Genomic DNA, 15,000 nt, shown 5'->3' on the forward strand with positions numbered 1-15,000 from the left:
TAGTGGTGGTGAAAGGTAGTGGAAGTGACGACGGCTATAGTATTAAAAGTAGTAGTAATAATAGTAATGGTGGAAGTGTTGTTGTTGGTGGTGGTGGTGGTGGTGGTAGTGGTGGTGTGTGAGCTGATAGCAACACCTGCACGTGAAAGATTGTTCTCTGAGAAAATGAAGGGAGATGTAGAGGAGGAGGAGGAGGAGGAGGAGGAGGAGGAGGAGGAGGAGGAGGAGGAGGAGGAGGAAGGCATTCACCTCACATCTACCATTACTGAGGATGAAGGAGAGAGCGTGGAGGAGGAGGAGGAGGAGGTGAGGAGGAGGAGGAGGAGGAGGAGGAGGAGGAGGAGGAGGAGGAGGATGGGAAGAAAGAGATGGGGGGGGAAGGTGAGGAGAATAACAATTACGATGATGGGTAGGGAGGAGGAGGAGGAGGAGAAGGATATGGAGAGGAGAGGAGGAGGAGGAGGAGGAGGAGGAGGAGGAGGAGGAGGAGGAGTAATGAAGGGGAGGGCAGACTAAGATATTACGGAAAATGATCTATCGCCCATATTAAGATACGGGGGCGGAAGACTAATTGTTACGCAAAACCTGGGTGTGAGAGAGAGAGAGAGAGAGAGAGAGAGAAGAGAGAGAGAGGAGAGATGAGGAGAGAGAGAGAGAGAGAGAGAGAGGAGAGAGAGAGAGAGATGAGAGAGGAGAGAGAGAGAGAGAGAGAGAGGAGTAATAAACAGAAAAGACGAGAAACAGAAAAGGCAACTTACAGAAAGATATACTGGGAGAGAGAAGTGGAGAAAATAACAAGAAAAGAAAAGAAAAAGGAAGAAACGAAAGAAACGAGGGAAGAAAGAAAAAAAAAATAGATGAGTGAGCTTGTAAAATAAAAAAATAAAAAAAGAGGAGGAAAAGGAGAAATATGAATGGACAAACGAAAAGAAAAAGAAGTCATAAATGAGAGAGAGAGAGAGAGAGAGAGAGAGAGAGAGAGAGAGACGAGAGAGAGAGAAGAGAGAGAGAGAGAGAGAGAGAGGGAGGGGGGAAAAATATCCGCGCCAAACACCGCCAAAAATATCTACGTGGGGCACCAGGAAAAGAGTGGGTGGTGGCCCTCGGAGTTCAAAAAAGGCGTCAAAAAATTAGCATAACAGCGTATGTAGAGTACAGCAGCGTCAGCAGCGAGCGAGCGGCGGCCGGGGGCATGCTGGCCGCCGAAGGGGAGGGGAGGGGAGGGGGGGAGTACCGCGGGCATTTCGCTGGGGCGGGGGCGTGGACCGGGTGCCCTGTGCGCGGCGGGGCGAGCGGGGCGGGGCGGGGCTGTCCGGAACCACCCGTAGCAGAGGTTGAAGGGAGGAGGAGGAGCCGCTCGGTGGTAGGGGGCGGCCGCGGCGGTGGTTGTGGTGATGGTTGGGGGACTGGTAGAGGAGGGCGGAGGAGGAAGAGGCGCGCCGCTGGGGGTAGTGACTCAGACTGTGGGCGCGTCGGTGATGGTGGTGTTGGTGGAGGTTGTGGAGGTGGTGGAGAAGGGTGGAGGTGGAGGTAGTAGTAGTAGTGGTGGTGGTGGTGGGCAGGTGTTTACCGTCTTCGCCGTAGCTTACCTGCCCTGAGACCCAACTGGACTTATGACACGCCGCCATCATCATCATCATCATCATCATCAACAAACAACAACAAAAACAACAACAGCACACAAGGAGAAAGCGAAAAGGAAGATGAAAGACAGTGACACACACACACACACACACACACACACACACACACACACACACACACACACACACACACACACACACACAGATACATAAATACACTTGCCTATAGAAAAAAAAAAAAACAATATTGAGAGCAAGTAAACATCAATAGTGAAAATGAATAACATTAGCTAACAAGAAGAACAACAAACTACAACAGCAACTATTACTATTGCTACTATTTCAACACCGTAAACAAGAGACTAGTATGACAGCTACAAAAATTACATCTATGAGACAGCGTCCGCGCGCGCACACACACACACACACATACACACACATACACATACGGTAAAATTTTCATCTATCTTGAAAGAGTCAGAACTTCTAAACATTATATCAGAATTTACAATAGAGAGAGAAAGAAAAAAAAATCATTACACCACACACACACACACACACACACACAGAGAGAGAGAGAGAGAGAGAGAGAGAGAGAGAGAGAGAGAGAGAGAGAGAGAGAGAGAGAGAGAGAGAGAGAGAGAGAGAGCGCGCAATGGTGGTGGTGGTGTTGATGATAGTGTAAGTGGTGAGGAACAAACTGAATAAGTAACAAAAAATTATGATAAAGAGTGACGCGTAGTTGAGAGAGAGAGAGAGAGAGAGAGAGAGAGAGAGAGAGAGAGAGAGAGAGAGAGAGAGAGAGAGAGAGAGAGAGAGAGAGACGAAGGAATGAATGAAGTAGAGAGGGCTGGAGAAAATGAAAGGAAGTAAGAAATGGAAGGAAGGAAAAGAAGAAAGAAAAAAAATATGAAGAAAGGAAGGAAAGTAAACAAGAAACTCATACATAAAGAAGACGTAGCTGAGAAATAAAGTGCTGCAGCATCATAATAACTCTACAGAAAATGGTATGTAGTTAGGAGCGACGGAATCTTTGTTAAAATGCCACTAGAATCACAAACACATCCCTGAAACCCCCAATAACTTCCTCTTGTGCCTGTTAAAAGTAAGTAAACCAAAGCGTCGAAGCGTTTAAGAATGTGACCCGTGGATGACACCCCTTATTAACTAAACCTTCTGGTCACTCTTGAGAATTTTTTTTATGATTATATACGAGGTGTCATGGGTGTCTTTCCTACTGACAGTGTAGAATTATTACACTATCACTGGAATCATGAAAACCTCCTTGAAAACACCAGCAACTTTCACTAGAGGTTGTTTAGAAAAAAAAAAAAAAACTTGGGCCTGTTAAAAGTAGATAAGACAGAACACCACAACGTTTTGGTTCAAGTTCCATAAATTACTTCTCTTCTAACTGTTATTCTTAAACGTTCTGGTCTCTCGTGAGGATTTTTTTTTTTTGAAGGCCACGGAGATGATTATATGATCTCTCATGGGTGTCTTTCCAACTAACAGTGCAGAAATCTTATCAAATCATCACAGGAATCATGAAAACTCTCTTGAAAATTCCAGTAGCTTTCAACTAGAGGTTGTGTAAAGTAGTCACGATGAGGTGCCAAAGTTGTTTCAGAGTACGAAGGAATGGGAATGAATGGGAATGAGGGCCCTCTGGAATGGTGAATAAGTTAAGAACACAGACTGGAATAATGACTTGGAATTATACACAACAATATGGAATGGGAATCTGGAATGGAAGTAATGGCAGTGTGTTGTGGGAGTAAAGACAATCTGGAATGGGAGAATGAAAACAATGTGAATCTGGAATAGGAACGTTTCTTGCTAGGAATACAAAATTAGGAATGGATATTTCAGTGTAATTAATTTTCAGGAATGGGAACTTTGCTCAGGAATGGGATTTTTTTTTGTGAGGAATATATCTTTTTTTTTTTTTTTTTTGTTAGGAAAGGGGATTTTTGTGTTAGGATAGAGGTTGAGGTTTACCCCTAGAAAGGCTATTGAGGGTGTAATTGCTGGGGCTCAATATTTTCAAGTATTTCCTTCGTCTTCCCTCGACAACTTTTTACAGTCTCTAGTGGAAGATGTGTTTCTTTTTTTCAATGTTATTTATTTATTTATTTATTTATTCTTCATGATCCCTTTAATGGTTTAACTGGAATTCTGCATCGTCAGTGAGGAAAGACACACGAGTCCCAACCAGACACCTGTGCAGTCCGCCACTCTTGTGCTGCACGGCGAACTGAACTGTTGTTATGGAGGCATCGCCAAGAACAGTGTTACCAGTATAGACCACAGGAAATGAAACTGATTGATTTGATTTATGGCGCAGCAACGGTAAAAATAATAAAAATCACTAATAATGTGAATATATAAAAGGAAATAGGATGAACCAGCAAAAAGAATAGGGAGGATAATAAGAAAAACATGACTAATTGATGATAATCATAATGATGATTAAGTTTATAATGGTGATAATGAAGAAGAGGGATAATGATGATGATGATGATGATGATGATGATGATGATGATGATGATGATGATGATGATAATGATGATAATAATAATAGTAATAATAATAATAATAATAATAATAATAATAATAATAATAATAATAATAATAATAATAATAATAATAAAATGATAATGGAGCAAAAACAAAAACAAAAAAAACATGGAAGAAGAGGAGGAGGAGATGCGAACAAGAAGAACAAGAACAGAAAAAAAAACATACACAAAAAAATAAAAGAGAAAAAAAGAAGGGAGACCACCGAAGAAAAGATGAAGATGAATAATAATAAGAAAAGAAGAAAAGAAGAAAATTATGATGATGAAAAGACGAAGAAGGAGAAGAAAAAAAAAACGAAGGCGAGAAATTTCACAGACCACAAATGTAAACAGGAAAAAAGATGAGCAGCACAGCGAAGAAAAAAAAACAAAAAAAGACAGGAAGGAAAAGAGGATGAAGAGAAGACGGTGGAGGAGTGAGGGTTGGTAGGAGAGAAGGGCATAGGAGGGAAAGGAGGAAAAGAAGGAGGAGGAAGACAAGACGCTGGGAACGGGAATGAGGGCAGGTGTGGGAGAAGAGCGCAGGAGGGGGGAGGGCGCCACTTACCGGACACAGTGAGCGGAGGGTTGATGCGCGCGTCGGCATAGCGGCGAGGGCGGGCGAAGCGAGCTCGAGCGAAAATCTTGAGCACCAGACAGATGAGGGCAGACAACATGGACAGCGCCAGACCGAGGCCGAGCAGTGTGGGCACGTCCGCCTTCAGGGACTCCAGATCTGCGAACGCCAGGAATTATGGGCAGAAGTTCAAGTGGTGATACTGAGACAGGCAGAGGCCCGTATTCAGAAACACTTTGCTTTCTCAGCACGAGTATTTTCAAAGGCCACAGAGATGATTAGCTAGGTTCTCAAGAATGTTTCTCCTGTTAATAATGAAGAAATCTTGTTGATCTATCACTAGAACAATAAAAAAATAAAATTAAAATAAATAAATAAAAAAAAACCGTGTAACTTTGTCTAAAGGTTTTTGAATATACTCGAAGTGTGGCGCACAAGTGTTTCAGGATATGGTCCAGAGACAGAAACCATAATGGAAGGCAGCGGTAACCGCGAGGAAAGAGAAGTCACTGAAGTATGGCAGATCTGCGAATACCAGGAATTATGGACAGAAGTTCAAGTGGTGATGCTAAGACTGGCAGAGAGAGACAGACGCTACAGTGAAAGGCAGCGGTCTCTGCGAGGAAAGTGAAGCCACTGGATTATGGCAGACGGTGGCAAAGACAGGTTCTGAGGATATTTTCAGTAGGAAGAGAACACAGAGAGCGTGGTTAGTAAGAATTTGTGTCCCTAAAGTTTGTTTTCGTACTCGCAGAGGGGGGAGAGAACAAGGAACACGAGGTACTTACTGTGATGTGTTATGATGTGTTCTTTGGGTGTTAGTCAAGGGAAGAGCGTGAAGGAGAGTGAATGAGTGACCAGACAGTCGATGGCAATGGGCGAGCTGAGGGTAAGGAAGTGTCTCCAGAAGAAAAATACAGAGAAGACAGTGGAAGGAAAGAGGAAAAGAGGAGGGAACAACGAGAAGGATTAATAGATCACATGAAAATGTGGAGTTCACATGAAGAACGATAAAAAGCGCAGACACACACACACACACACACACACACACACACACACACACACACACACACACACACACACACACACACACACACACACACACACACACACACACACACACTCTCTCTCTCTCTCTCTCTCTCTCTCTCTCTCTCTCTCTCTCTCTCTCTCTCTCTCTCTCTCTCTCTCTCTCTTCCACACACACTCACCAGGGAAGCAAACTTTGGGGATGCTGAGTCCCTCGATGTATCTGAGTTCATACTTCTCTTGACACTGGCACTGAGAGCGGTTGTTGCCCTCCTCCTGGCACATGGAGTTGGCGTCGTAGTATTGGCATTGGTCGTGGTGGAAACAGGGGGTTCCCAGCAAGGCCCCTGCAGACACCAGGAGACGTGTGAGTACTGGCAGTGCCGGCGCCGGTTGGTGATGGTGGTGTGTTTCGAGTTACTAGTGTTCCATCATGTGTTTTGTTGTGTGTGGTGTCTCTCAAATTTGTGCTTTAATCTTGGATCAGATAACTAGACCATTCTGTTATGCTTAATGGAGAAATCATAGCAGGCAAAGGCTTAACAGTATACACACAAACACACACACACACACACACACACACACACACACAGTCCATGCAGTCAGCGAAGTTGTCTTCAATACAATGCTAACACACAACATTGCACTTTGAGATGTGTGAATTATATGTATGTTCTTTTTTACAGTAGGTAAAAGTTGGTGCTACTGCATTCATCCTATTGTATGTGTATTGATAACACGTGAATTCAGGGAAGGTGAATTAAGAGAAAATAGGAAGTAAAATAAGTTGAAACCGCTATCAGAAAAAAATTACTTTTCATTCATCTCTAATTTATTGATGTACCTACTTCTCTAACCGTCTACCTACTTATTTGTCAATCTATGCGTCTATTATCTATCTCCCTATCTGTGTATGCATGTATCTCTCTAAATCTATATATATCTATGTTTTTTTTCTACTTATCTAAATAAATTTAGATCTAGATACATAGATAGATAGATATATAGATAGATAGGTAAGTAGGTAGGTAGACAGATAGATAAACAATAAGAATAGTAATAGTGCATGAAAGTGAAGCAGTAGTCATAGTGGTGGTGGTGGTGGTAGCAGTAGTAGTAGTAGTAGTAGTAGTAGTAGTAGTAGTAGTGGTAGTAGGAAAAGCAGCAGCAACATCAGTCCCACCTTTGGCACATAGCTGGTCGTTGATGGACACAGGGTGGTAGGAGTCACACATGCAGGTCTTGGTCTTGTTGCTGCATACCGTGTTGGTCCCGGGGCCGCAGCGGCTCTCCACGCAGGGGTCGCCCAGCCCCCCGCCCTCTGCACAGGAAAAGAGACACAGGTTAACAATGAAGGGTAGCTTGATCACACACACACACACACACACACACACACACACACACACACACACACACACACACACACACGAAGGTGACACTAGATAGGTAACTAAGAAAGTCCTTGCCGTTCTTTAAGTCATAAGAGAAGACGTGATCACTGACGCGCAAATGAGTGCATCACATGCCGGGAAAGCGGAGGGGGTGGAGGTATAGATATCACTCTGGACCAAGGACGGTGCGTCGCGCAGACGCACACAGCCACACACACGTCACAGCTCGACCGAGGCGAGGAAACATGGAGGTGTCTAAGCAGCTCGTTCGGGGTTGTCTACTTAATGACTTTAAAGTGGATTTATCCGCAGCTGCATCAAGTCGCCGAATACGTCAAGTACTTGGGGATAATGCTGTGAGTGAACGCACCGCCAGGCATTGGTTCCAGAAGTTCAGGTCGGGTGATCTGTCCTTTTGTGATGAACCCCGCAGTGGCGGGCCACAGGTCCTGATGATGAGGCCTTGAAGGCGGCCATAGTGGAGGAGAGCAGCCAAACTTGTGGTGAGTTTGCTGAACGCTTCCAGCTTTCTAACGAAGCAGTCAGACTTCATCTGCATTTAATAAGGAAGGCGTACAAGTTGAGCAAGTAGGTACCTCACAGACTGTCGGAACCCAACAAGCAACGAGTGACAGCCTGTTTCTCGTTGCTTTCTCGGCACCACAACGTACCCATATTTAAATGATCGAGTGCTCACCAGTAACGAAAAGTGGATCCTGTATGACACTCCCAAGCGTGCTGGACATTGCTTGTCACCACGGGACCCTGTGCCTCACATCCTGTATGACACTCCCAAGCGTGCTGGACATTGCTTGTCACCACGGAACCCTGTGCCTCACATCGCAAGAGCGCCTCTACACCCACGCAAGATAATGCTTTGTGTCTGGTGAACTACTTGATAGGTGGTGCACTATGAGGTGCTACCAACAGACCACACCATCACTGCGGACCTTTACTCGGGGCAGCTGGAACGTGTGCAACAGGCACTGAAGCAGAAAAAGCCAACATTGGTTAATCGCAGGGGTATACTGTTTATTCATGACAATGCCAGGCGTCATGTGACGCAGGTGGCCAGGGATACCATACAGCGACTTGGCTGGGAGATATTGTGTCATCCAGTACTCCCCAGACCTTACGCCAACAGATCACCACCTCTTCGATTCCCTGGACAACTACCTTCGTGGGCAACACTCACAAAATTTTTTCCTTCAAAGGCGCCTGATTTTTATTGCCAGTGCATTGCGCATCTGGACTCTGGAGGCTCGTTGGCAAAAGCTTGCCGATGGGGATTACTTTCAAGGATAACGGGATGTCAAATTTGCTGTATGTCTTTTCTTTCCTAGGAAATAAAAAAAAAAAAAAAAATGTAAAGAATCGTTTAGTTACCGGACTTGTATTTGTGATAAAATGTAATGGGGAAAGAAAAGATCAAGAGATATGGTAGATGTAACAGCAGTCGTACAAAGACGGTTGATACAAGGAAACAAAGAGTGGGAATGTGTGTAGATACATCGCAATGGAAGACGCTAGAAGGAGTACATGAAGGCCAGGAGTGAGATGAAGTGAAAAAAAAAAAAAAAAAAAACGTTGTTAAGAAAAATATGCACATAATTAACGCAATGATATTGATAGAAAAACGAGTTTGAGGACTGGCTGATGTAACAAGCGAGATGAAGGGAGAAAGGTGTGTGCCGTGTGGTAATGAATGACGGATTGCAGTCAGTCTTTATAACGAGAGAGGAATTTCTGGAACCTGAGATATAAGGTGAAATTCAGATGAGTGAAAGAATTCCTAATTAATGAGAAGGTGATGAGCGTGATGAGCTAGTGAGTCTACGGGGAAGACGACTCGACCACACTGACGGCTGGCAGCGCTGCGTTACAAGGCGTGTTCAAATGTTACCTTTGGCCCGTATTCTGAAACGCTTTGCTCTCTCACCACGACTATTTTCAAAGCCCACAGAAATTGTTAGAAGGATTCGCAAGTGTTTCTCCTGTTGATAATGTAGAAATCTTGCTAATCTGTCAATAAAACCGCAAAAACGCCCTTAAAAATTCGTGTAATTTCAAGTAGAGCATTTTTTTGAATGTGGTAAGGTGCGGCTCAGAAGTGGTTCAGAACATGGTCCTATCAGCAACTCCCTGCATCCATGACACGTGCCACGAGGCTGAACGAAATCGAGTACAAATCTTGTCTGTAAGGAAGCGACAGAGAACATGCTGAAATACAATCTGGCGTCCAAAAAACCAGTGTAATTTGATAATTTTAGAAGAAAGCTGTTAAAAAGATGAGCAAGATTAGGAAGAATATAATGTGATGCCAGTCCACTGCACTTCTACAGGAATTTGGCCATGCAAGTTATCTGAAAAAGTAAAAGTGTCAATGCTTGTACCTTCAATAGTCTGGCGGTGCGGGTCACTCAAAAAGGAGAGTTTCATTGTTTGTACCTTCTTGGGAGATTTGACAACGTGAAATTGCTCAAGTTGCAGAAAAGAAAGAGAAAGAATACATTCGATATTAAAGTTTCAAGCAGTGAGGGGAATGAAAAAAAAGTGAGGGGAGAAAGCAACTCTTGAGGAATAACGAAGACTAATGCATAAACTCAACAGACGACGAAGCACTAGACTTTCACATTCAGATATTGAGATGGACTGATCATATTCAATAACTTAGAGGTGATAGTAGTGCAAACATGGCAGTTCTTAGATAATACAGCGAGCGACGCAAGTGTTCGAGTAATAACGAGACGTCAACCAGTCACGTGTGTCACTTGTCCCCCCTGTGTGAAGGCGGCCGTGTTAGGATCTAGTTTCCCTTATTTTCACTGGATTTTAGCATACATTACAACGATAGCCTCTTATACCTTTACTGTGTCCATCACATATAACTACATGTTCTCTGCCGACCTGTTCTATTTCATCTTAAAGGTGTTTTCACTGGTAAATTCTGCAACACTCATATTCTGTTTTCTATATATTCCAATGACAAAACATCCTTCAGGAGACAGGCATCGGCAGGCCTTTTCAAACTGGTTCTTCACGTTTTGGAGATTTTACCCTATTAACTTTTTTTATTATTATTATTATTATTTATTTTTTTTAGAGAGCGGCCATAAAGCGGAATAAGTTTCCAAATTTTGCTCCCGGAGCTTGGTGAGTCTCCCCTCTAGGCCGGAAAAATGAAGGCTGAGAGGCAACATCAGCCAGGTAAACACACACACACACACACACACACAGTGGATGGGGGGAGGATCACCGCTAACACGTACGACGAAAACAACCATAAAGAACTTGAAATTTGTCCCAAAAATTATTAACTTTGCTACGTGTGACTGCAGCCACCGCCCTCACTCCCACACCAACCTCGCGCGCCCCCGACCAAGACTGCAGCCCCTCCCCAGGCCATGGTTTATAATCCATCATTTTTATCCCCCAGAATCAAATTAGCCCTACACCTGGACTGGACAGGGCTGGACTACCAATCAGCGTCCTGGAGCCATCACACTTCAGGTGAAGGTCTAAAGAAGCAAGGTTTGTTTACACTGGCCACCCTCGTCCCTAAAGAGTTGTGACATTTGTGACGTCATTAAGGTACTCTCGCGAATTATTCCCCATAGGAAATACAAGGGACACGCTATAATTGCTTCTCTTAACTAGCAATAAGTCATAAATTTGAAGGTATCATCGGAAAACTTATTTTTCCGATGATACCTTCAAATTTATGACTTATTGCTAGTTAAGGGAAACAATTATAGCAATTTATCTGTTGTGGTACAGAAGAGTGGATTCGGAAAAGTTTCGAGATATTATTAGGGGAAGACTGCCGCCCAGCACATAATCTCTTGCTAACCATTTGACTGCTAATGGAACTCTAACACACACATTGAATTCGAACAACCAAGATCAATTTTAACAAATAAGAAACAGAACTACAACAGACAATAAAAGACTAATCAAATTTCTCCTTTACTGTCAGTCATCTTTCAAAATCATACTCTAAACTTCCACTTTTCTTTCTGTATTTACATCCAGATCCCCTTGATGAATCAGTGCTAGAACGGAACCACATAACGAAGAACTCTGATTTGGCATTTGGGAACCGCTATCCCCAAATGAATGTCCTTCCTAACCTCGCACTGTGGCCAGGATTCGAACTTGTGTGACTGAGGACTTCTCGTCCCACATCTGCGTGCTGTATCACTGTTGAAGTTTATAATCTAAACTTCCACCATCAGAACATAAGAAAATAAGGAAAGCTACAAGAAGCCATCTGACCTACATGTGGATGTCTCTGTATGACACATACATACCTATTTCCACCTGTCATCTTCATCCATAAATTTGTGTAATCATCTTTTAAAGCTCCTTAATGATTCAACAACCAATAACCTTACTACTGAGGCTATTTCATTCATCTACCATCTAATTTAAGAGACAATTCCTTCCTATCTCTTTTTTAAATAATTTTATCAAGTCTGAACCCATTATTTCTTCAAACTTAATAAAAGTAGATTAAAAAAAAAAGAGATGGGAAGGAATTGGTTCTCAAATAGAGGGATAAATTAATAGTATTTTATTAAGCTTAAGGAGAACGAAAAATAACAGTGCCTAGCAAATGGAAGAGTTAAAGACTACACTTGTTCATAAAAAAAATAAAAAAAGCAGCCAAGGTCCTACAGAATCTTGGTGCGTTACCATCCCTACCACGCCACCCACGCCTGCTATCCACCACCGCAGAGGCACCGAGACGGGGAGGCGCCAGAAGGAGAAAGAGGGAGAGAAGGAAGATATTAAATAGGACAACCATAAGAAGAGAGAGGCAAACAAGAGAGAAACGAGAACCAGGATAAAACAAAGAAGTATCGGAGGAAGGGAAGAGACATTAAGTAGAGGAACAAATATCAAGAAGTAAAAGGGAAAACCAAAGAGGAATAAGAAGCAGGGTAAAACAAAGCAATAGAAGAGGAAAAGATAAATATTAAGTAAAAGGACAACAATAATAGGGAAAAGGGAAACAGAAAAGGAACGATAAAGAAGACAAAACAAGTAGTACATTTAATAGCCACCCTGGGAAACTGTATACATTCTCATATTCCTGAATGTTGACCGAGTTTAGCACCCTAGCATTGCCCCGCGGTGCTCCCTCAAACTTTCTGTTCCCTTCCTCAATGAATTTATGCAACTTTACTTTGGCGTTTCAGAGAGAGAGAGAGAGAGAGAGAGAGAGAGAGAGAGAGAGAGAGAGAGAGAGAGAGAGAGAGAGAGAGAGAGAGAGAGAGAGAGAGAGAGAGAGAGAGAGAGAGAGAGAGAGAGAGAGAAGAGAAGAGAAGAGAAGAGAAGAGAAGAGAAGAGAAGAGAAGAGAAAAGAAAAGAAGAGAAGAGAAGAGAAGGATAAGAAAGGAGAGGAAAGGAAAGAAATGAAAAGGAGGAGGGCAAAAAAGAGAAGAGGATAGGAAAGGAAAGACGAGGAAAGGAGAGAAAAGGAGAGGAGAGAAATATGGAAGAGAAAGATACGAAAACGAAGAGGACGAGGACAAAGATGACGAGGAGGACGAGGCGATACATCCTACGTACTGTATTAACGTCACGCTCTTTGACAGATCCGTGGTCATTGCCTCACGCCCACGAGCCACACGAGAGATCACGCCCTCCACTCAGGTCAAGGCTTCCCTCCCTCTTTCATAGCAACGTCACCACGAGCTATAAGGTAACGCGGACAGAAAGTTGTATTATCGTACGTCTGGCACCCTCCCCGCCAGCACAGCGTTTGAACCCGTCCATGCGGTACGCTTTAGGAATATTTATCACTACTAATTATTTATCACCATTAATAATATATATAGAGAGAGCATTTACTTTATTATCTAACACTTTGAATTGACTGTAATTATCGGTATTTGCCATTGCTACCTATTATTGTTAACGGTGATGAGTATTTTTAAACCGTATCGCTTTTAAAATTCCATATATTTGCCTTCAGAAAGGCTAACTAGACTGTCTTGAAAATCCAGCACCAGATTAATCATGCACAAATACTAGTGGTCAATAAATGTTTTAAAGGTTTCAAACCGTCTCAGATGTTTCAAGTGCACTGGTTTGGACACACTGATGACGGGTAGGCTTGCCAGAGTTCGATGATGCAACTTTCAGTCCTCGTGACCGAGATTAATGTACTCATTTACCGACGGCAGGGAAGGACAGCTGCCACAGAGAAAGAGGACTGCTGCACCTCGACACCTGCACGTCAAGGGGCACTTCTTCGGAACACATTGCAAGGCGAGGCAGGCCACCAGTGTGCCACAAGAGGACTGAGTAGTAACAAGCCATGCGAAGAAAAGAATGACGTTGAAAGGAAAACCATGAGTCAATGAATTAAAGAAGTGAAAAAAAAGAAAATTAGAGAGCAATGTTCAACTTTTTTTTCATCTTAAAACATAAAGGGGGGAAAAAAAAAAGATGGAACTCTCCCAGAATACAAGAAGAGGCTGCTGGTGAAATTTTGATAAGGTGCGTGCACACACACACACACACACACACACACACACACACACACACACACACACACACACACACACACACGAGCAAAAAATAAAACAACCAAAATAACAAGTTATTATAAAAATTGCAATGATAACGATGATGATGATAATAACAGTAATAATGATGATGATGATGATGATGATGATGATGATGATGAAAATGATAACGAAGATAATAATAACTAATAATAATAATAATAATAATAATAATAATAATAATAATAAAATAATAATAATAATAATAATAAATACAATCATAAAACATTAATTTCCATATTAAGCAGGATAAAGTTTTCGACGAGAGAGAGAGAGAGAGAGAGAGAGAGAGAGAGAGAGAGAGAGAGAGAGAGAGAGAGAGAGAGAGAGAGAGAGAGAGAGAGAGAGAGAGAGAGAGAGCATTCACTTAGGTCAGGTTTATTAAGTTGGATCGATGGTTGGATAAGGCATCATCAGATTAGGTTAACCAGGGTGTTTAAGTTGTATCGATGGTTAGGTTAGGTTAGGCTAGTTTGTGTCGATAGGTAAGTTAAATTAGGTTAAGTCAGGTGCGCTGTGTCGATAAGTAGGTTAGGCCAGGTAAGTTGTGTCGATGGCTGGTTAGATTAGATCGATAGTTAGGCTAGGTTAGGTTATCTTAAGTCAAACATCATATCTAGTACCAAGTAAGGAATTCGCCTCTTCTCGCCCTTTGACAAAATAATTACAGTCTGACACCATTTTTAGCAGCCCTCGACAATTTCAGTTAACAAAAGTAAAACAACCGGCACTGCAAGATTCGGGACACAGGATCACCCGCTTTGCTGTCTGGGAAGCTTTTCAAAACTGTGCTCTAAACTTGCGCCAAATATTTCATGAGCTCTTTTCACGGCTTTGTTAACATCCAGAGCACTGTTTGCATAGACACACAGAGATGAGAGAGAGAGAGAGAGAGAGAGAGAGAGAGAGAGAGAGAGAGAGAGAGAGAGAGAGAGAGAGAGAGAGAGAGAGAGAGAGAGAGAGAGAGTTCATGAAGGTAATTTTGCTTCTTCTATGGTAAAGAAGTATTTTAAGAGACTGTACTACAAAAATATGTAACTAAAAAAGTTGTACGTGATCGTGAGAGAGAGAGAGAGAGGAGAGAGAGAGAGAGAGAGAGAGAGAGAGGAGAGAGAGAGAGAGGAGAGAGAGAGAGAGAGAGAGAGAGTGCTGTAAATTGATTGAGTTTTTACACCGCCGCACCAAAAAGACGATATGACTCTGGGCAGGGTTACGAGAGAACACTGGCTCTCCACCACTACCTGCTCCCGCCATCCAGCTGATGCGGCCCGGGCATCGAACCCT

General features: G+C 42.8%; 1 protein-coding gene across 3 annotated transcripts in view; it reads right to left on the bottom strand.

The window, feature by feature from the left end:
- Positions 1 to 15,000, bottom strand: part of LOC135107283 (uncharacterized) — a 57,989-nt gene that overhangs the window by 23,629 nt on the left and 19,360 nt on the right. For all 3 annotated transcript variants that reach the window (XM_064016954.1, XM_064016953.1, XM_064016955.1), the window contains exons 2-4: positions 6,934 to 7,071; positions 5,933 to 6,097; positions 4,713 to 4,880 (exon numbers count right to left, since the gene is read on the bottom strand). In XM_064016954.1, coding sequence (XP_063873024.1) covers positions 4,713 to 4,880; positions 5,933 to 6,097; positions 6,934 to 7,071 — 471 coding nt within the window. The remainder of the gene's footprint in view (positions 1 to 4,712; positions 4,881 to 5,932; positions 6,098 to 6,933; positions 7,072 to 15,000) is intronic.

This window comes from Scylla paramamosain, chromosome 15, assembly GCF_035594125.1.
Source record: "Scylla paramamosain isolate STU-SP2022 chromosome 15, ASM3559412v1, whole genome shotgun sequence".
NCBI classification, from domain to species: Eukaryota; Metazoa; Arthropoda; class Malacostraca; order Decapoda; family Portunidae; genus Scylla; species Scylla paramamosain.